The sequence below is a fragment of the Oryctolagus cuniculus genome, chromosome 6 (genome assembly GCF_051225735.1).
Source record: "Oryctolagus cuniculus isolate XC-2025 breed Fujian yellow rabbit chromosome 6, ASM5122573v1, whole genome shotgun sequence".
NCBI lineage: Eukaryota > Metazoa > Chordata > Mammalia > Lagomorpha > Leporidae > Oryctolagus > Oryctolagus cuniculus.
In genome coordinates this window covers 72,478,922-72,501,144 of record NC_142872.1, presented here as the reverse complement: position 1 = coordinate 72,501,144, position 22,223 = coordinate 72,478,922, and the positions used below count along the sequence as shown (strand labels likewise).

At 41.7% G+C, this 22,223-nt stretch overlaps 1 protein-coding gene and 1 long non-coding RNA gene across 9 annotated transcripts in view; one reads left to right on the top strand and one right to left on the bottom strand.

The window, feature by feature from the left end:
* The window catches only part of SPIDR (scaffold protein involved in DNA repair), a 454,456-nt gene that overhangs the window by 67,276 nt on the left and 364,957 nt on the right, over nt 1-22,223 (bottom strand). The window contains exon 11 of one of the 7 annotated variants that reach the window (XM_089335201.1): nt 423-792. The exons of the other annotated variants lie outside the window; for them this stretch is intronic. Coding sequence (XP_089191327.1) covers nt 780-792 — 13 coding nt within the window. The 3' untranslated portion in view covers nt 423-779. Of the gene's footprint in view, nt 1-422; nt 793-22,223 lie in introns of those variants that run through there. 7 annotated transcript variants of the gene reach the window in all.
* Nucleotides 1-22,223, top strand: part of LOC108176496 (uncharacterized) — a 126,784-nt gene that overhangs the window by 66,404 nt on the left and 38,157 nt on the right. Inside the window, exons 3-4 of one of the 2 annotated variants that reach the window (XR_007919030.3) lie at nt 15,623-15,708; nt 19,590-19,725. The exons of the other annotated variant lie outside the window; for it this stretch is intronic. This is a non-coding gene — a long non-coding RNA (uncharacterized LOC108176496). Of the gene's footprint in view, nt 1-15,622; nt 15,709-19,589; nt 19,726-22,223 lie in introns of those variants that run through there. 2 annotated transcript variants of the gene reach the window in all.

The following is a 22,223-nucleotide window of genomic DNA, read 5'->3' as shown; positions in this document are numbered from 1 at the left end:
AACAAAATGTGATTGGGATTTGAATGGAAAAATTAACTTCAATCCAGAAATCTATACCCAGACAATATGCATATAAAGTTTGAAGACAGATTACTGACAGTTTAATGAATGGATTAAAAAATTTTGCCTTTGACACAGCCCTCATTTGCCCCTCTTTAGGAAGCTGGACATAGGTACTGAATGATGTTAACTAAGAAACAAAGATATGGGGGGGGGGCTGTGTTGTGGCACAGCAGGTTAAGCTGTGCCTGTTGACACCAGCATTCCATATGGGTGCCAGTTGGAGTCTTAGCTGTTCCACTTCCAGTCCAGCTCGCTATTAATGGCCTAAGAAGAGATGCTGATAATTAACAGAGGCTGGACATAGAATTCACAATAAATACATAGGAAACTAAATTTAAATACGCAGGAAAGAAAAAAAGTTTTTTTCAAAGATTTATCTTATTTATTTGAAAAACAGAGTTGCAGGAAGAGGGAGAGGGAGAGGGGAGAGAAAGAGAGAGAGAGAGAGAGAGAGAGAGAGAGAGAGAGAGATCTTCCTCCAGCTGGTTCACTCCCCAGATGGATACGATGGCTGGAGCTGAGCCAATCTGAAGCCAGGAGCCAGGAGGTTCTTCTGGGTCTTCCACGTGGGTGCAGGGGCCCAAGGACTTGGGCCATCCTCTGCTGCTTTTCCAGGTGCATTAGCAGAGAGCTGGATCAGAAGTGGTGCAGTTGAGACTTGAACTGGAGCCCATCTGGGATGCTGGCACTGCAGTCCAGGGCTTTAACCCACTGTGTCACAGTGCCAGCCTGAAAAGTTTTATTACAGTCAAGACAAAGACAAAACTCCCCACAAACAAAAACACAAAGCCTTTCTCCTTTTGACTGTGTTCAAAAAGGGAATTAGCTAGTACCTGTGCTTTAACTTTATGTGACATTTGCCTGTATCTCAAATAACCAAGAAAGGGTGTACTTACTTATTCTTCCACCCTAGAGATGAGTTACCATTATTGTTCTTTTCCTAGCTTTTGTTCACACTTGGACACACACACTCCCACCTTGTATGGCTTCACAGCTCAGCGGCATGCTGGCTCAGGCCTGAGGTGGAGTCATTCCCACTGGTTCAACTGGATTGAAACTGGCATTCCACAGACAGCCCAAACCAAACTAGCTTATCAGCAGCACACACAGAATTCCAAGCACTTGTCATGCTTCTTGCTCTATCAAACACTATCTTCTAAAATCAGTGCTAGCTCTACAGGCCTGAGCAGAAAAGAGCCCCATGATCAACTGGTTTTTCCTGAACAACCAGACAGTACCCTAAGTTAAATAATACTCAGTGGAACTCACATAGTTTCACAGGGAGACAGTACCATGTTAGCAACTCTGGATCTTGCAGCAATCATTTACTTGTGCGGACTTATTTTACTAATATTTTCACAGGAATAAGACGACCTGAGAGATCTGCTGTGCATATTAAAAGTGACTCACATGATATAGGGCTTGGCAGAGGGATGGGCACAAGCATATGTATCTTTCCTGGGTGGGGTACTTAGACTAGTTCTTAAAATTTTCTTCTTCTTTTTTTTTTTGACAGGCAGAGTTAGAGGGAGAAAGAGAGAAAGGTCTTCCTTTGCCATTGGTTCACCCCCCAAATGGCCACTATGGCCGGTGCGCTGTGGCTGGCCCACTGTGCCGATTCAAAGCCACGAGCCAGGTGCTTCCTCCTGGTCTCCCATGTGGGTGCAGGGCCCACGCACTTGGGCCATCCTCCACTGCCCTCCCGGGCCACAGCAGAGAGCTGGACTGGAAGAGGAGCAACCAGGACAGAATCCGGCTCCCCAACCGGGACTAGAACCCGGGGTGCCAGTGCCGCAGGGGGAAGATTAGCCAAGTGAGCCATGGCGCCGGGCAGTTCTTATAATTTTCTGCACATAGTTTGTTTGTTTGTTTGTTTTTGAAGACTTATTTATTTATTTGAGAGGTAGAGTTATAGACACAGAGGGGGGAGACAGAGAGTGGTCTTCCATCTGCTGGTTCACTCCCCAAATGGCCCCAATGGCCAGAGATGGGCTGATTAGAAGTCAGGTGCCAGGAGCTTCTTTCAGGTCTCCCATGAGGGTGCAGGGGCACAAGCATTTGGGCCATATCTCACTGCTTTCCCAGGCCATAAGCAGAGATCAGAAGTGCCTATATTGGATGCAGGTGCTGTAGGCAGAGGATTAACCTACTACTCCACAGAGCTGACCCCTGATGTAATCATTTAATTATCATTTGTTTCTTCCTTTCCAATTCTTGTGCTTTTCATTTCCATCTGCCTTTTAAGAACTTCAGGTCAACACTGAGGAAAAACCAGTGACTCTGGGCATCCTCACACTAATCCTGATATTGAAGAAAATGTCTTCCCCATATCATAACCAAGAACACTTGCTAGGGGGTTGGTTCTGTGGCACAGTACATTAAGCCTCCGCCTAAGGCACTAGCATTCCATACAGGTGCTGGTTCCTGTCAAAGCTGCTTCTCTTTCAATCCAGTTCTGTTGATGGCCTGGGAAAGCAGAGGAAGACGGCCCAAGTGCTTGGACTCCTGCACCCACATGGGAGACCTAGAAGAAGCTCCTGGCTCCTGGCTTCAGATTGACCCAGTTCTGGCTGTTGGGGCCATTTGGGAAGTGAACCAGCAGATGGAAGATCTCTTGTCTTTTTCCCTCTCTCTGTCTGTAACTTTGCCTCTCAAATAACTAAATCTTAAAACAAAAACGAAACAAAACAAAACAAAAACCTTTAATATATGAGATGAATGCCATGGCCTAGTTGTTAGGTAGAGTGCTTTGTATATGACCAAAAACAAAGTTAGTTGTTTAAAAAATCTAAATATTTAGTAATATTTTGATCTGCTTCACTGATGATCAATGCATTCATTATATACTACTGCATAACAAATAGCTGCATAACTTTTAGAAGCTTAAAATAATGAACACTTATTTTTCCACAGTATACATGGGTTAGAGATTCATCCTGATATCAGCTGGTTAATGGCAGACTCTGTTCTATTTGCATCACTTTATCTTCAAAAGGCCCTTGGGGGTAGGCTGCTGTTATCCTTACCCAATACACAGAATATTAAAAAGTCAGAGAGGTTTACTATATTGTTCTATGGCACACAACATTAAATAAGAAAACTCTAAAATTATAGTGAAATAAATACAGAGCCTATTTGACAAATACCATTTGAAATTAACAAAAGGAGAGAATTATCAGCCTAATTTCTGGAGCTAAAGCTCTGTAAGGGATCAAGTGTAAGTGAAATTGATTTACATACCATTGTTAACAATAAAGAACAGACCTTTGGTCTAAATTATTGTGGTTTAAGAGACAGCTCTGCACTGATGGAATGTTCTCTGTGCAGTCTAATGTGACAGCCACTAGACACATGTGGCTATGGAGTGCTTGAAAAGTGGCTAATGTGGGGCTAGGGCTGTGGTGTAAAGGGTTAGGCCCTGGTTTGAGTCCTGGCTGCTCCACTTTCATCCAGCTCCCTACAATGGCCTGGGAAAAGCAGCAGAGAATGGCCCAAGTGCTTGGGCCCCTACCACCTATGTGGGAGACCTGGATGAAGCTCCTGGCTCCTTCTTCAGCCTGCCTCAGACTTGGCTACTGTAGCAATTTGGGGAGTGAAGCAGTGGATGGAAGATCTCTGTCTCTCCTCTCTCTGTAACTCTATCTTTCAAATAATAAATAAATCTTGCCAAAAAAAAAAAAAAAAGAGAGAGAGAGAGAGAGAGAAGTGGCTAATGTGACTGAGGAACTGAATGTTTAATTTTAATTAGTTTAAATGTAAATATAAATAACAAGCTTAGCCAGGGGCCACCCTAATGGACAGCACAGTCTAAAGACATACATAGAGGAAACAAAAGTTATGAATACTTAATTACGTAAACATTCTTTCAAAGATCAGTACAGTGATAATTAACATTAGAAAAACCACGGCATAAGTGAACAAGAGGTTACTACAAATAATCTTCCATTTAAACATTTCCTTTTTTACAAAAAGATTTATTTTATTTATTTGAAAGGCAGAGTTAGAGAAGGCAAGACACAATTGCTGGGGCTGGGCCAAGCCAAAGCCAGGAACCAGGAGCACTTCTGAATCTCCCAAGTGGATGTGGGATCCAGGCTCTTGGACCATCCTCCACTGCTTTCTTGGGTACATTCGCAGGGAGCTGGTTCAGAAGTGGAGCAGCCAGGACTTACACTGGCAAGGGATGCCAGTGTTGTAGGTGATGATTTAACCCGGTACGCTGCAATGTTGGGCCCTAAAGCATTTCCAAATTATGTTTCATCAAACACTAATATTCATGACCTATTAATGGATGCTCTTTGAAAATCATCACTACCACTAAAATGCTTCTAGCAACATTTTTTTTCTGATTGCATTGTAGCAGATTTACTTAGGAAGATACATCAAAACCACATATGAGGTTACTTTAGAAAGCTTATGAAACTATGTTGAAAAACTATGCATGGACTTCCAAGTTTTTTGCACCAAAATAAACTTATTTTAAATTCTACATTGTATAATCTTCCAAACATGTTTGTATATTTTTTACTACATTCAATCTTCCAGTATTTTAAAACCAAGACCACAACGAAATCTGATGCACCTAATGAATATGTCATTCACTATAAGATAAGTAGTCTTAATATTTCCACATATACTAGTACCTATGCCATTATTCAATATGTAGTAGCTATAGGATATTGCTATAGGACAAACTCAATTTACATGGTACTATAACTAGAAAAAAGGAAACTTTACACAAAAATTAGGGTTCTGTAGCTAAGATTTAGGTCTGATCCAAACAAGTAGAAAGCTAGAATCCTTCAAAATGAAGATGAACAATTGTGACCTTTGAGTTTTACAAAAATGAAGAGGTGAGTTTATCAAGACAAAATAATCAATGTTCAATCCTACTGACTTAACTTCAGGAATTAAAGGTCAAAAAGGGGATATAAGTAATTGGTATCTTTCAGCATTTTGAATATGATGCCATCTGGCTTCCATGATAAGACATCAGCTAATATAAAGTTTCATTTATTTCTTTATTTTAAAGGCAGAGTGACAGAGACTGGGAAACAGAGAAAGAGAATACTGTTGGTTCACTCCACAAATGGCCGTAATAGCTAGGATGGGCCAGGCTAAAGCCAGGAGCCAGGAATTCCATACATACATACATAGAGGAAACAAAAGTTATGAATACTTAATTACGTAAACATTCTTTCAAAGATCAGTACAGTGATAATTAACATTAGAAAAACCACGGCATAAGTGAACAAGAGGTTACTACAAATAATCTTCCATTTAAACATTTCCTTTTTTACAAAAAGATTTATTTTATTTATTTGAATAAATAAATTCATAAATAAATGTGAGCCTCCCACATGGGTGGCAAGGACCCAAGTACTTGGGCCATCATCAGCAGGAAACTGGTTCAAAAGTGGAGCAGCCAGGACTTGAACCAGCATTCTGATTTGAGATGCCAGTGTTCCAGGCAGTGGTCTAATCGGCTGTACCCTAACCCTAATGAACCCTAGCTAGTATCTTATAGGAGTTACCTATATATAATGAATCATTTTTCTCTTGATGTTTTCAAGATTTTCTCTTTATATATTTTTTAAGATTATTTATTTATTTATTTGGAAGGTAGAGTTACAGACAGTGGGAAGGAGAGACAGAGATAAAGGTCTTCCTTCCATTGGTTCACTCCACAAATGGCCACAATGGTCAGAGCTGTGCTGATCTGAAGCCAGGTCACTCATGCGGGTGCAGGGGCCCAAGGACTTGGGCCATCTTCTACTGCTTTCCCAGCCCACAGCAGAGAGCTGGATTGGAAGAGGAGCAGCCGGGACTCAAACTGGTGCTGCAGGTAGATTAACTTACTGTGCCATGGCACCGGCCCCTATATTTTACTTACAACATTTTTACTATGAGATGTCTGAGTATGGATCTCTGAATTCATCATTCTTGGAATTCACTGAACTTCCTGGATTTGTAAAAATTTTCATCACATTTGAGATATCTTAATTTCTTCTCTCCTTTCTCTCTCCCTAGAGTTACTCAGAGAGGGAGGAGGAAGGGGAAGAAGAGAGGGATGGGGAGGGAGAGTTCTTCCATCCACTGGTTTACTCGCCAAATGGCTGCAATGTCTGGGACTGGGCTGGGCTATAAAGCCAGGAGCCTGGAAGTCCATTTAGGTCTCCCACATGGGTGGTAGGGGTCCAAGTACTTGAGTCATCTTTTTTGCTTTCCCAGGCACATCAGTAGGGGGCTGGGTCTGAATTAAACCAGCCAGGACCTGAACTGACACCCACATGGGATGATAGTGTCAAAGGTTGCGTCCTAACCCACTATGCCAGAATGCCAGCCGCTAGCCATTATTTCCTAAATATTTTTTCTGCACCAGTATCCCTTTTGCACATTTGTCATACATTTGTTGCGAGATTTAATGGTGTCCTATATATTTCTGAGAGGGTTTGTTTTTTCATTTTATTCATTCCCTTTTTTTTTTCTTTCAGATTACAGAATCTTGATTACCCTAGTCTTGAGCTCACCAAAGCTATCTTCTGCTCTCTCAAATCTATTATTTAAAGTGTTCCCCTTGTTTACAGTGTTTTGCTCCTTTCCACAAAAAATAATTGTTGAGAGGTCATGAAAACCACTTCTTTCTTTATTGTGTAATGTATGAAAGCATCCTTTGCTCAATGTCCTACTGATAGTTTATATTTATGTAAAACATACTATATTACCCTAGTATCCAATTTATAGCACAATTTGTATTTTTATTCTTAATGATACTAAAATCTAGCTTATTATTTCAAATCTACTTTAACGCACCTGTCAATTCACCAACATAACCACAGAATTAAAAACCTGGGATTTAATGGATAAAACTTCCACAGCCCATTAGATTTTTCCTCTTTACCACTGGATGTGTGTGGCTTAGAGACTGCTATCACAATAAATCAACTGCGTAGGTTTTTTTCACCTCCTGTTCTTCAGGTAGCACTTGAATTTTCTCTTCCATTCCTCCTAAGAGTATGGCAAGCCAGACTGCCAAGGATGTATGTGATTTTGTTTTAAATATTGCTTTTCAATGGGTTCCCCTGGGCCAGAGCAGCTTGTTGTTCAACCAGTGTGGTAAGAGCTGCCATGTTGGTAATGCCTTCTCTCCTTGCTGATCTTTCAAGTCAGCAAATTGTGACATTTTTGTCTTCCTTGTGGCCACAGCTGCTCTGACTGCTCCTCAGTGGGTCTCTTGGGGAGTACTTGTACACAGCTTTGTGCCCCAAGGTTTGACTGGGATCCTAGGAAAACTCCTAGTTCTGATTCTCTTTGTAAGCCTACTGCTTTGCCATTTGCTGGCTGCTATAGTTATCATGGAGCTACAGGCACTTTCTGAATTGTTGTCTACCAGGATTTCTATTGTTTCCAACAAAACCTTTGTGCATGGAATTCTCCTACCATTATAAAGTCATCAACACTTAGGCAGTGCAATAGTACCCTTCTTTTTTTTAAAACTTTTACTTAATAAATATAAATTTCCAAAGTAGAACTTTTGGATTACAAGTGGCTTTTTCCCCCATAACTTCCCTCCCACCCACAACCCTCCCATCTCTGCTCCCTCTCCCATCCCATTCACATCAAGATTCATTTTCAATTCTCTTTATATACAGAAGACCAACTTACTATATACTAAGTAAAGATTTCAACAGTTTGCACCCACACAGAAACACAAAGTGTAAAGTACCGTTTGATTACTAGTTATACCATTGATTCACATAGTACAGCATTAAGGACAGAGATCCTACATGAGGAGTAAGTGCACAGTGACTCCTGTTGTTGATTTAACAATTGACACTCTGTTTATGGCGTCAGTAATCACCCTAGACTCTTGTCATGAGTTGCCAAGGCTATGGAAGCCTTTTGAGTTCACCAACTCCGATCTTATTTAGACAAGGTCATAGTCAAGATGGAAGTCCTCTCCTCCATTCAGAGAAAGGTACCTCCTTCTTTGATGGCCCCTTCTTTCCGCTGGAATCTCACTCACAGAGATCTTTCATTTAGGTGTGTGTGTGTGTGTGTGTGTGTGTGTGTGTGTTTTGCCACAGTGTCTTGGCTTTCCATGCCTGAAATACTCTCATGGGCTTTTTAGCTGGATCCGAAAGGGCAGTGTAGATTCTATCATGTAGATGACACCACTGTAGGTGAAACTGGAGCCAGAAACTTGGCGCTCTGACAAAGTGAAGCAGAGATTCCCTGATGATCTAGTCAATTCACATAATGGCAACTAAAGAAAAGAGAGAGAAAAATAACCTTTTCTGTAGTTTCATACTTATTTTTTTAAAAGATTTATTTATTTATTATTTGAAAGTAAGAGTTCCAGAGAGAGGGGGATGGATAGAAAAGGAGACCTTCCATCCATTGGTCACTCTGCAGATGGTCAAACAGCCAGCACTGGGCCAGGCAATAGTACCCTTCTTTTTTATTATTATTATTTTTTTATTTTTTGACAGGAAGAGTGGACAGTGAGAGAGAGAGAGAGACAGAGAGAAAGGTCTTCCTTTGCCGTTGGTTCACCCTCCAATGGCCACTGCGGCCGGCATGCTGCAGCCGGCGCACCACGCTGATCTGATGGCAGGAGCCAGGTACTTATCCTGGTCTCCCATGGGGTGCAGGGCCCAAGGACTTGGGCTATCCTCCACTGCACTCCCTGGCCACAACAGAGAGCTGGCCTGGAAGAGGGGCAACTGGGACAGAATCCGGTGCCCCGACTGGGACTAGAACCTGGTGTGCCGGCGCCGCAAGGTGGAAGATTAGCCTAGTGAGCCGTGGTGCCGGCCAATAGTACCCTTCTTAAAAACTGCTTCCCTCTGGGCAAAGGCTCTGGGCCACTTCTCAGGAGCTAGAAGTGGGGAGAGTGGTCTCCTCTCTTGGTGTGACATTACTGCTCTACAGGTCCTCAGGCATGTAGTGGCATGGCTCTTCTGGGTTTGTCTCTTCTTCAGGGAGCCTCTGCAGTGGGGCACTTGGGCATTCTTCTTGATGGGTGAATAGAAACTGGTGGCTAGCCATCCTAGGGTGAGATGTACCTTTGACTGGGGGCTGAAGGCCAAGGGGTCATCTTCTTGAATAGCCCTTTATAGTAGATCCCCAGCATAGTCTACATAAACCAAGTGTGAGTAGTGGGGAAGGGTTATAGCTGAAGGCGACAGACTCACTAGTCTTACTGAGACAGTAAATTTTCTTGATTCCACTGATGAAATGTTTCTCCTTTTGTTGCATGCCTTTAGGACAATTTCCAGAGACTTTAAATGACTGCTTTTATAATTTTCTCCAGTTAAATGTTTGTTGAGAGAAGAACCCACTGTGTCTTCACACTGCCATTCCAGAAGTCAGTTTTCTGTTTGTTTCTTTGATTCACTTCCATTGGAAATAAAGATCCTCTGGATGCTTAGCATGTGTCAATGGGAAAATATAATGGCTCTTTAGTCCTTATTTATAAGTTTTGAGAATATTTGGAAACCATCCCTTCTGAATTTGTAGACTTAAATGTGAGTTGTTTTTTTCCCCCTAAAAGACAGCTTGATTTGCTTGAACCTGACAAATGAGCCAAGTACAAAACTACCAAACCAGACAATGTAAGTACCACAGATGCAGTGAGGCGTGGAGGGCCACAGAACCTTGAAATAAGTATCACAAGATCCTTAACAACAAAGCACTCAGGGGTGCATCACTGTATTCCAAAATGGTGTTGTGGCCTTTTGGAGATGTCTAATATAGCTGTGACCCATCCATTTATGTGCAAAATACAGCAAGACTATTTTTCAGCTAGGTCCTCTGTGATGTGTTGGGTACCTGGTGGTGAGCTCAACAACAGCTGCTCTCGGTACTTCCTTGGGGGAGAGCAACTTAACACATGGGCAAATATGCAATCACAAATTGTGAGAGCTAGGAAGGAAGTGAACAGAGTGCTGTAAGAGACAACACTGGGGATTTGGGGTGCCAACACCTTAAACAAAGTGATCTTTCACCTGAGCCTGAAGAAACAGCAGCCAGCTATGCAAAAAGTTGAGAGAAAGTCATGGTAAGGAGAAAGGGATCAGAGAAAGAGCTGGCATAAATCTGTCACCACACCTTCCCTCAGGGCTGCCTCTAAAACTCCTCCCATGATCGACCCTAAATCAATACTGTAGCAAAGTTACCACTTGGGAAGAAACCATTGCTGACCAAAAATACTCAATACAGCTGTTGACTGGGTCCCTCTGGTGATCTACGGCCTTTTATATCATTTTAATAAAATTGCCATGACTGACAATCCCACTCCCATCACACACTTGATTCTATAACACTTAAAGATTTCCCAAAAAGGTGAGAAATTGAGTAGTCACCAAATTCCTAGGAATCTCCACCCTTTCCTGTAAAACTCACCCAAAGCAGCACCTGCTCTATCTCCAGATCATATAAAGGGATGGATGATCCCACATCTCATGGGTTACAGGTCACTCTATAGCATTCCCACACTCCTTCTTGAGTATGTACTTTCACTTTATTAATAAATCTTATTCCTCTGCTATCCTTTTTCTACATCTCATCCTTGTAATCTTTTGTGTAGAGACTAGAACCTGGAACCCTCAGTCTCTCAACAAGGAGAGAATGTTCATCAGAGGGCCCGGCATGTACAAAACCTAGGACAGGAAAGAGCTTTCCCATGTTTGAGAAACTTAAGGCTTGAAGATAGTAAATGAGAAAGGTAACACAGGTGTCTTCATCTGTTCCAACAGCTATTAACAAAAATATCGCTGACTGAGTGCTGCATACACAATAGAAATTCATATCTCACAATTTTGTAGTTTGAGAAGTACCAGGTCAGGGTATTGGCGGATTTAGAATTTGGTGAGGCTAATCCCCCACAATAGCCATCTTTTGCTGCAGCTGTACAGGGCAGAAGGGGCAAGAGATCTTTCCCAGGCCTCTTTTATAAGGGCATCCATTCTATGTACAAAGGCTCTGTCTTCATGAACCAGTCACCTTCCAAATGCACTTCCTAATACCATCACCTTGGGTTTGAATATTTCCACATATGGATTTTTTTGAGGGGGGCACAAACATTTGGACCATAACAATAAGAGAAAACAGTGATGGAGTTCAAAGACTATTTAATATCTGGGGCTTCTAAGGCATTATTCCTAATTTAAAATTTTTATTCATTTGAAAGGCAGAGAGAGAGAGAGAGAGAGAGAGAGAGAGAGAGAAAGCTACAGGGATTTTTCATTTGCTAGTTAATTCCTCAGATGCCTACAAGAGCTAAGGCTGGACCAGGCCAAAGTCAGGAAGTAGGAATTCAATCCAGTTCTCCCATGTGGGTGGCAGATGGGTGGCAGGTATGCAAATTCTTGAGTCATCACCTGCTCCCTCCCAGGAAGTACATTAGCAGGAAGCTGGAATCAGAAGTAGAGTGAGAATTGGAACCCAGGTATTCCATATGTGATACAGGCTCTCAAGCAGAGTCTTAATCCCTGCACCACATGCTTGCTTCTTATTGTTGATTTAAAATCAAAGTTAAGTATGTGGGAAAAAAACCAACAAACTTTTGATAAGCACTTAAAAAGAAGGGAGCTAATGGGGTTCAGAGATGGACAAAGAGCCACCATCTCTGAGTAATGCCCAGTGTAGGGGCAGAGGCCACGAAGGGCTCTATGTAAAGGGGCTGACCCGACCTGGGGCTGTGGTGGTAAGAAAGGGGCATGGGTGTCAGCACACTTTCCTCCTGCCATCTAGGAGTAAATGATGGGGTACCACTCAATGGTTTTAGATCCTTGATCAAATATAAGTTGGCTGTAGATGTTTGGGTTGATTTCTGGTGTTTCAATTCTGTTCCATTGGTCTATCCATCTGTTTCTGTACCAGTACCATGCTGTTTTAATTACAACTGCCCTGTAGTATGTCCTGAAATCTGGTATTGTGATGCCTCCGGCTTTGTTTTTGTTGTACAAGATTGCTTTAGCTATTCGAGGTCTCTTGTGCCTCCATATAAATTTCAGCACCATTTTTTCCAGATCTGAGAAGGTCTTCGGTATCTTGATTGGTATTGCATTGAATCTGTAAATTGCTTTTGGGAGAATGGACATTTTGATGATATTGATTCTTCCAATCCATGAGCATGGAAGATTTTTCCATTTCTTGGTATCCTCTTCTATTTCTTTCTTTAAGGTTTTGTAATTTTCATCGTAGAGATCTTTAACGTCTTTGGTTAAGTTTATTCCAAGGTATTTGATTGTTTTTGTAGCTATTGTGAATGGGATTGATCTTAGAAGTTCTTCCTCAGCCATGGCATTGTCTGTGTATACAAAGGCTGTTGATTTTTGTGCATTGATTTTATACCCTGCTACTTTGCCAAACTCTTCTATGAGTTCCAATAGTCTCTTAGTAGAGTTCTTTGGGTCCCCTAAATACAGAATCATGTCATCTGCAAAGAGGGATAGTTTGAGTTCTTCCTTCCCAATTTGTATCCCTTTAATTTCTTTTTCTTGCCTAATAGCTCTGGCTAGAACCTCCAGAACTATATTGAATAGCAGTGGTGAGAGTGGGCATCCCTGTCTGGTTCCAGATCTCAGTGGAAATGCTTCCAACTTTTCCCCATTCAATAGGATGTTGGCTGTGGGTTTTTCATAGATTGCTTTGATTGTATTGAGGAATGTTCCTTCCAAACCCAGTTTGCTTAGAGTTTTCATCATGAACGGGTGTTGTATTTTATCAAACAATGGAAATAGATGAAGGTTCTGGTTAAATTTTTGTTTCAAAAATGTAAGCTTTGGGGCAGAGTAGAGGCTTGGAACAGAGAGCTTTTAGGGAGTCTCCTTACATCTGGTGGGAGCCCATGCTCTAAATCAATGATAATCACCTGTTAGAGCGAGACTAAAAGTGGTTCTCTTGGGATTCTGCTTGGCTAATATCTTCTTTGTTTCTACGCTGGTAACATTTTTTTTTAAAAAGATTTACTTGTTTATTTGAAAGTCAGAGTTACACAGAGAGGCAGAGAGAGAGAGAGAGAGAGAGAGAGAGAGAGAGAGATCACTGGTCCACTCCCCAGTTGGCTGCAAAGGCTGGAGCTGCGCTGATCTGAAGCCAGAAGCCAGGAGCTTCTTTTGGGTCTCCCATGAGGGTGCAGGGGCCCAGGGACTTGGGCCATCTTCTACTGCTTTCCCAGGCCATAGCAGAGAGCTGGATCAGAAGTGGAGCACCCAGGTCTCAAACTGGCACCCATATGGGATGTCGGCACTGCAAGCAGCGGCTTTATCCGCTATGCCACAGGGCTGGACCCACGCTGGTAACATTTTTAAAACGTTGTAACTGAAATGGGAAAGCAATGTAAAATTCAAATTTCTCATTATCTTGGGAAACCTAGCTCTGGTGGCACTAGGTCAACACCTATGGAACTCGCAGAGCCCATAGCAGCTGGCTCATCTCAGGGCTTTTCCCTCTACTCTTGATCCCAAGTCCCTCATAGCTGTGCTCTTCTTCAGTTCTGGCCTCTGCCATAAAGGGGCCATGCATTAAAAGAAACACTTTGACCCATGGCCAGCATCCTATTGAATGGGGAAAAGTTGGAAGCATTCCCACTGAGAGCTTGTACCAGACATGGATGCCCACACTCATAATTGTTATCCAATATAGTCCTTGAAGTTTTAGCTATAGCCATCAGGCAAGAACAAGAAATCAAAGGGATACAAATTGGGAAGGAGGAAGTCATACTATTCCTACTTGCAGATGACATGATTTTATATATAGGGAATCCAAAACACTCCAAGAGACTATTGGAACTCATAGAAGAGTTTGGTAAAGTAGCAGGATATAAAATCAATACACAAAAATCAACAGCCTTTGCATATACAGACAATGCCACGGCTGAGAAAGAACTTCTAAGATCAATCCCTTCAGAACAGCTAAAGAAAAAATCAAATGTTTTGGAATAAATTTAACCAAGGATGTCAAAGATCTCTATGATGAGAATTATAAAACATTAAAGAAATAGAAGAAGACACAAAAAATGGAAAAATATTCCATGTTCATGGATTGGAAGAATAAATATCATAAAAATGTCCATTCTTCTGAAAACAATTTACAGATTCAATGCGATACCAATCAAAATACCAAAGACATTCTTCTCAGATCTAGAAAAAAACGATGTTGAAATTCATGTGGAAACACAGGAGACCTCGAACAGCTAAACCAATCTTATACAACAAAAACGAAGCCGGAGGCATCACGATACCAGATTTCAAGGCATACTATAGGGCGATTATAATCAAAACAGTCTGGTACTGGTACAAAAACAGAGGAGTTGACCAATGGAACAGAACAGAAATGCCAGAAATCAATCCAAGCATCTATAACCAACTTATATGTGACCATGGAGCTAAAACAATCCTTGGAGCAAGGACAATCAACAAATGGTGCTGGGAAAGCTGGATTCCACATGCAGAAGTATGAAGCAAGACCCCTACCTACACCTTATACAAAAATCCACTCAAAATGAATTAAAGATATAAATCTACAACCTGATGCTATCAAATTATTAGAGAACATTGGGGAAACTCTGCAAAATATTGGCACAGGCAAAGACTTCTTGGAAAAGACCCTAGAGGCATAGGTAGTCAAAGCCAAAATTAACAAATAGGATTACATCAAATTGAGAAGTTTCTGTACTGCAAATGAAACACTCAGAAAAGTGAAAAGGCAACTTTAACAGAATGGGAAAATTTATTTGCAAACCACGCTACTAATAAAGGATTAATAACTAGAATATATAAAGAGATCAAGAAACTCTGGGGCCAGTGCTGTGACACAGCAGGTTACCGCCCTGGCCTGAAGCGCTGGCACCCCATATGGGTGCTGGTTCTAGTTCCGGCTGCTCCTCTTCCAATCCAGCTCTCTGCTGTGGCCTGGGAAAGCAGTAGGAGATGGCCCAAGTCCTTGGGCCCCTGTACCTGCGTGGGAGACCTGGAAGAAGCTCCTGGCTCCTGGCTTTGGATCAGTGCAGCTCTGGCCATTGTGGACAATTGGGGGATAAACCATCAGATGGAAGACTCTCTCTCTCTCTCTCTCTCTCTCTCTCTGCCTCTCCTCTCTCTGTAACACTGACTTTTGAATAAATACATAAAATCTTTGAAAAAGAAAATAAACTCCACAACAAAAAAGCAAATAACCCAGGTAAGAGAAGGGCAAAGGACTTAGACATTTTTCAAAAGAGGAAATCCAAATGGCCAATAGGCACATGAAAAAACGTTCAGGATCACTAGCCATCAGGGAAATGCAAATCAAAACCACAATGAGGTTTTACCTCACCCCAGTTAGAATGGCTTTCATACAAAAATTAAACAAATGCTGGCCAAGACATGGGGACAAAGGTACCATAATCCACTGTTGGTGGTAATATAAACTGCTAAAGCCACTACAGAAGATAGTATGGAAATACCTCAAAAATCTGAATATAGACTTACCATGTGACCCAGCCATCCCACTACTAGGAATTTATCCAAGGGAAATGAAATCAGTAAATAAGAGTTATCTGTATCCCCAGGTATATTGCAGCTCAATTCACAATAGCTAAGACATGGAATCAACCTAAATGCCCATCAAGTGAAGACTGGATAAAGAAACTATGAGGTATGTACACTATGGAATACTACATTAACGGTAAATAAAAAATGAAATCTGTTCAATTGCAACAAAATGGATGAATCTGGAAAACATCATATTTAGGGAAATAAGCCAGTCCAAAAAGGACAAATATCATATGTTTTCCCTGACTTGTGAGAATTAATAGATCACCTAAAACAAAATCTGTAGAAATGAAATTGATACTTTGTTAAGAGATGACTTGACTGTCTTGACTGTCGAGGAACAGTTTTATTTTTTGTTTTTTCATTCATACTATTTGTTGAACTCTTAACTTGCAGTTAATCATACGTGTATAAAGTCAACTGAGGATGGATCTCAGTAAAAAATAAAAGTGGGAATAAGAGAAGGAGGAGGAAGTTTGTAACTGTAAATCTGTATCATTCTGCATACAGTCCTTTAGACTTACTTCTTTTTTTAAAACTTTTATTTAATAAATATAAATTTCCAAAGTAGAACTTTTGGATTATAGTGGCTTTTTTCCCCCCATAACCTCCCTCCGCCCACAATCATCCCATCTCCCACTCCCTCTCCCATCCCATTCACATCAAGATTCATTTTCAATTATATTTATATATAGAAGATCAATTTAGTATATACTAAGTAAGGATTTCAACAGTTTGTACCCACACAGAAGCACAAAGTATAAAGTACTGTTTGAGGACTAGTTTTACCTTGAATTCACATAGTACAACGCATTAAGGACAGAGATCCTACATGGGGAGCAGGTGTACAGTGACTCTGTTGTTGATTTAACAATTGACACTCTTATTGATGACATCAGTAATCACCCAAGGCTCTTGTCATGAGCTGCCAAGGCTATGGAAGCCTCTTGAGTTCACAAACTCTGATCTTATTTAGACAAGGCCATAGTCAAAAAGGTACTTCTTTCTTTGATGGCCTGGCCCCATTCTTTCTGCTTGCTGGGATCACTCACATTCCTTTTAGGTTGGTTGTTTTTTTTTTTTTTTTTTTTTTTTTTTTTTTTTTTTTTTTGCCACAGTGTCTGGCTTTCCATGCCTGAGAAACTCTCATGGGCTTTTTAGCCGGATCCAAATGCCTTAAGGGCTGATTCTGAGGCCAGAGTGCTGTTTAGGACATCTGCCATTCTATGAGTCTGCTGTGTATCCCGCTTCCCATGTTGGATTGCTCTCTCCTTTTTAATTCTGTCAGTTAGTATTAGCAGAAACTCAGACATACTTCTAAGGGTATAATTTAAAACTCGTCATAGGACCCCAAATTCCATTAAGCTGGTTGGTAAAAATGTCATCTTAAGTGCTAAATTGAACATATAGATAGGATTAAGTGTTAAAGTGATCATATAAATAGGATCAAGATTCTGGTAATAATAGTAGATATAATTAAAAAGGAGAGAACGTTCCAACATGGGAAGCAGACCACCCAGCAGACTCAGAATGACAATCACTCGAAGTAACACTCTGACCTTAGAACCAGCCCTTAAGGCTTCCTGGTCTGGCTGAAGAGTCCATGAGAGAATTTCAGGCATGGAAGCCAAGACAACTGTGGCAAAAGTGTTCTACATGAAGGATCAATGTGAGTGCTACCCCAGTGGAAAGAAGTGGCCATCAAAGAAGGTTATACTTCCCTCTAAAGGGAGGAGAGAACTTCCACTTTGCTTATCGCATTGTCTAAATACTGATGGAGTTTGTTGATTCTAAAGGCTTCCATAGCCTAGGCAGTGCATGTCAAGAGCCTCAGGTGGTCACTGATTTCATACATAAGAGTGTTAATTGTTAAATTAACAACAGGAGTCACTGTGCACTAACTCTCTATGCAGGTCCTCTGTCCTCAATGAATTATACAATGAGAGTTAACTGTAAAACTAGTTCTCAAAGTTTTTTTTTTTCTGTGTGTGTGTGCAAATTGTTGAAATCTTTACTTAGTATAGAGTTGGTCTTCTATGTACAAAGTTAATTGAAAATGAATCTTAATGGAGAATGGGACTGGGGAGAGGGAGGAGGAGATGGGTTGAGAGTGTGGGTAGGAGGGTGGGTATGGTGGGAAGAATAATTATATTTCTAAAGTTGTACTTATGAAAATTGTATTCCTTAAAAAATTAACTAATTAATTAATTAACAATGACAAAGAAACACTTTGAGAGAGAGACAAGAGAGCACAGTGGTATGTGATGGATGAGGGACAGGGAGAGCCTACCCTGGCCTATGGTTTCTAATGAGGTGGGTACACAGAGAAAATACAGAGTGGCATCAGGGCTAGAGATGGGCCTCACTTCAGAGAAGGGAAGTTGTCGGGGTGAGGAGTCATGGTGCAGGCAAGGACTAAGCTGATTGGCAAAGACCAAACTGCTCCGTGGAGGATATGACTCAAAACAGAGTGACGGAGGCAACAGAAGCATGGAGGGGCTGAGGCCCCTGCCCTTCTACTGCCACTGACAAGCTGAGGAAGCTCTCTGAGTCGAGATTCCTTTTATAAGACAAGGTGCTATTCCCCAGGTCTTTTCAATTACTTCAGTCCAAAGAAAGTTAGATGTATCTGTCCAGGAAGCTACAATTCAAGCACCACTACCAAGTTCACGGAGGAAACACTGCACTGTCTTTAGTGAGCTCTGAGACATTGGGAGCTAGCAGTCAGCCATGACAAGGGGCTAGGAGACTTCACATTTTAAAGTACGTGATGGATTCGTGTTCATAGAATCAAACTTCTACTTTGGGAAGCAGACCCATTACATACTCTGTGTTGTCACACCACAGAGTACCCACTGGGTAGGGTAAATAAACATCCAACTGCTCTCCCTATGCCTTGGGATGCAGGTGACTTTCCATAGCCCACACAGCACTGACCACTGCTGGTGGGCACCCTGTGACTTGAGGGAGAGGGACTGCTATTTTTAGGAGTGATTAACTCAGATAAATGCTTACATCAGCAAAGAGAAAATGTCACACAGGGAGGAAGTAGGATGTTAGTGGTTAGAGTAAGAGCATTCATCCCAAGACAGAGCTTACCAGTCAAAAGTTCTTAAAATAACCTGTAAAACAAATCCCACTTATTTGAGATCAATATTCCTCTCATACCTACAACACAGACCTCATCCAAATGATCCCCTATTTCATGGCTGGAAGCCCGTGGCTCAGGGAGCACCAGGGCCTGAAAAGGCTCTGTTTTGGGCTCATGGAAATGCGCTGTAGAGAAGCTTGTGCCCTCAGATCTGCACACCCAGCTAAGGGCCTCCACCTCTCCTGTGCTCAAAACCTTAGCTTCCTTATTTTACCAGGCACATTCACGCTGTCACAGATGTAGTTGCTCCACAGGAAAGTGAGTCCTCTCTAACTGCCTGCCATGTCCAAGCCCTGAGGCAGGGCGTCTGCATCTTCAGAAGCCTCTTCAGTGAAGGGCTCCTAGGGAAGGGCTTGAGAGCCAAGCCAGGGCCCATCTCCTACGTGAGCCTGGCACTTGCAAAGCAGTGACTGGGCCTAATGGCGTCAACCTCATGGGTCAGCCCTGATCAGAGCAAAGCAATAAACGTTAAAATACTGTGTCCACAGTTTGTTCCTTCCTGGGTGGCTGCCCTGCACCCTCCTTCTGGGAACAAGGCAGCAGTCAGAAAGCAGCTCCAGCAGAATTGGCCGTGGCTTCCCTGGAAGGAGCTATTTGCAGGGCCTGGGCTCTGGCATTTTTGAGCCAAGAGGGTGAGTCCTAGACCACGTTGGAAGAACCCACTGAAATCTGTGCCAAATGAAACCACATTCCACAACGCATTCCCAGCAACACGAAACAATACAGATAAGAGGTTCGTTGTTCACTTCTAGTCATGACATTTTGGAAGTATGAGAGTCCATTATAGAGTTAACATTCGTCTTTAAGAGTGTTATTTCCTCTTCTCTTACCAGCTTAATGTCACATCATGCCAGTTGGAGAATATTTCAAAATTATAAAAATGCATGTTGTTCATTGATAAAAGCAACAGAACAAAGCCCAAGGCATAAGGACAACAAAACCGAGGATCTTTACAGAATGGGAGAATAAGTAAATTCCTCTTTTAAGTTTTCAGAGCCCTCCCCCACTTCTCAAACCCCGCACTTCCCACTGAATGGTGCAGGCCGTCCTTAGAGGAAGAAGAGAAGGAGGAGGAGGAGGGTTCGGCCTCAGGCCGGGCCTGTGCCGGGTGACGCCTGCCTAGCAGGCCACCGAGAATTCCCGGAATCCTTCTAGGTCACTGTCAATCCCAGCAGCCCCTGAAGATCAACAAGGATCTTCCTCACCGCTTTCTAAACTCTTCTTACAGCTCAGTTAGGGGAAGACAGAAATAAAAGGAAAGGCGTGCCGACGAGCCGGTGAAGGGGTCTAGGGGCGCGCGTGGACCAGGGGCGAGACCAGCCGAGGGCGCCTCCGGGGCGAGTGGGCGGGGCCGCCGCTGCAGCCGCCGGGAAACCAGAGACAGCAGGACATTGTGTTCTTCTCCTCAAAAACAACCAGCCTCGGCCTCCCAAAGTAAACAGTTAATCCTGTTGTTTATCTTTTTAACATGACGAGAAGTTAACAGCACAGTTTCTACTGCACAGAAATGTGTTTTTCGTTCACTTAAGAATTGTATTTTCTCCTCGCTGAAATGTGACATGTAAACTTTCTAATATCAGCGAACAGGAAGAAATAACAATCTCTCTTTGCTGAAAGTGATTCGACTTGGAAAAAGTCTGAGAAAGATCTTTTCTACACTCCACATCCTTTTTATTTTTGGAAAATAGCGCATGACTGAAATGAACAACAGCAAGCCACCCGTGCGCAGCAAGTTTGGTCTGTAAGGAAGGCACAAATAAAACAGCTGACACAATCAGTGCCAGCTTGGACTTTGATTTTGGTTATTGCCCAGGAAGATAAGATGCTTTATAACCTGATAGAAGTTTACCTGTGGAACAGGTTTGTCAAAGACAGTTACCTCATGCCTAATTATTAATTGAAATTTCTATTGAGATAATTGTAGAGAAACGTGTAGTTGTAAGAGACAATCCAGAGAGATCCAGCTCAGCCCAATCACAACAAGGCATCACAAAGTGGATACTGATATTGCTACAACCTGTTACTCTAACTCATATTTCACCAAGTTTACTTGTATGTGTGCACATTTAGCTGTATCCTTCACAGGTTTTAGCACCTGTGTAGGAACCTGTATTCACCACCACAGGTAAGATATTGAGCACAGGAGGCATCCCATATGGCTGCTCCACCTCCTATCCAGCACTCTGCTATGGTCTGGGAAATTTGTGGCAGATGGTCCAAGCAAGTCGTTGGGCCCCTGCATCCCCGTGGGAGACCCAGAAGAAGCTCCTGGCTCCTGGTTTCACATCAGCCCAACTCCAGCCATTGCAGCATTTGAGGAGTGAAAGCAGATGGAGGACCTGTCTCTCTCTCTCTCGCTCTCTCTCTCTGCCTCTCTGTAACTCTGCCTTAAAAATAATAAATCAACCTTTAAGAAAAAGAGTGGAAGATACTGAGCATAAGGATCTCTCAAGTTACCCTTTTATAATCTCTTTCCACCTCCCCTCCCTCCATCCCTAACATCTGGAAATCACTAATCTGTCTATCTAAAATCTTGCCACTTCAAAAATATTATAAAAATGTAATTGTCCAGTGTATACTCTTCGTGATTGGATTTTCTTCCCTTAGGACAATTCCCTGTGAATAATAAAAGCTATTATGCTTTTTATTTTTATAATAGCTTTACTGAGATATAACATACCATAAAATTGACCTCTTTTTAGTGTGGCAAAATACACATAAAATTTACCATTTTAATAACTTTAAAGTATACAACAGTGGCATGAAGTACATTTGCAATGTTCTGCAACCATCAGTACTGTCTAGTTCCTTAATGTATGCTTTCATCCCCCAAAAGGAAACTTCACTCCATTAAGCAACCATTGCCATTCTTCCCTCCTCAAAATTAATCTACTTTCTGCCTCTGCAAATTTGCCTATTATAGATAGGTCACACAAATGGAATCACAGAATATGTGGCTTTTGTGCCTGGCTTCTTTTCACGTAGCATAATGTTTTTTAATTTATGGTATTGTAGCATACATTATTTTTTCATTTCATTCCTTTTTGTTATTGAATAATATTCCATTACATGGCTCTGTCATATTTATTTCTCTATCAGCTGATGGGCAGGGGATTATTTCCATTTTTTTCATGTATGAATAATGCTGTTATGAACATCTTTTTAGAAGTTACATGAACATGCTTGTGTGTATATCTATGGAGTGGAAATGTTGACTTATTTGGTAATTCTGTTTAACTTTTTGAGGAACTGCCAGATTGTTTTTCAAAGTGGCTGCACCATTTTACATTCTTACCAGCAGTATATGAGGGTTTTAGCTTCTTCACAGTCTCATCAACTTCTATTACTAAAAATTTAAAAAAATTTTTACATTGCCATACAAATGGGTGTGGTTTTGATTTGAATTTCCCTAAAGACTAGTGATGTTGTACTTAATGGTCATTTTTTTTTTTCATTTTCATATCATC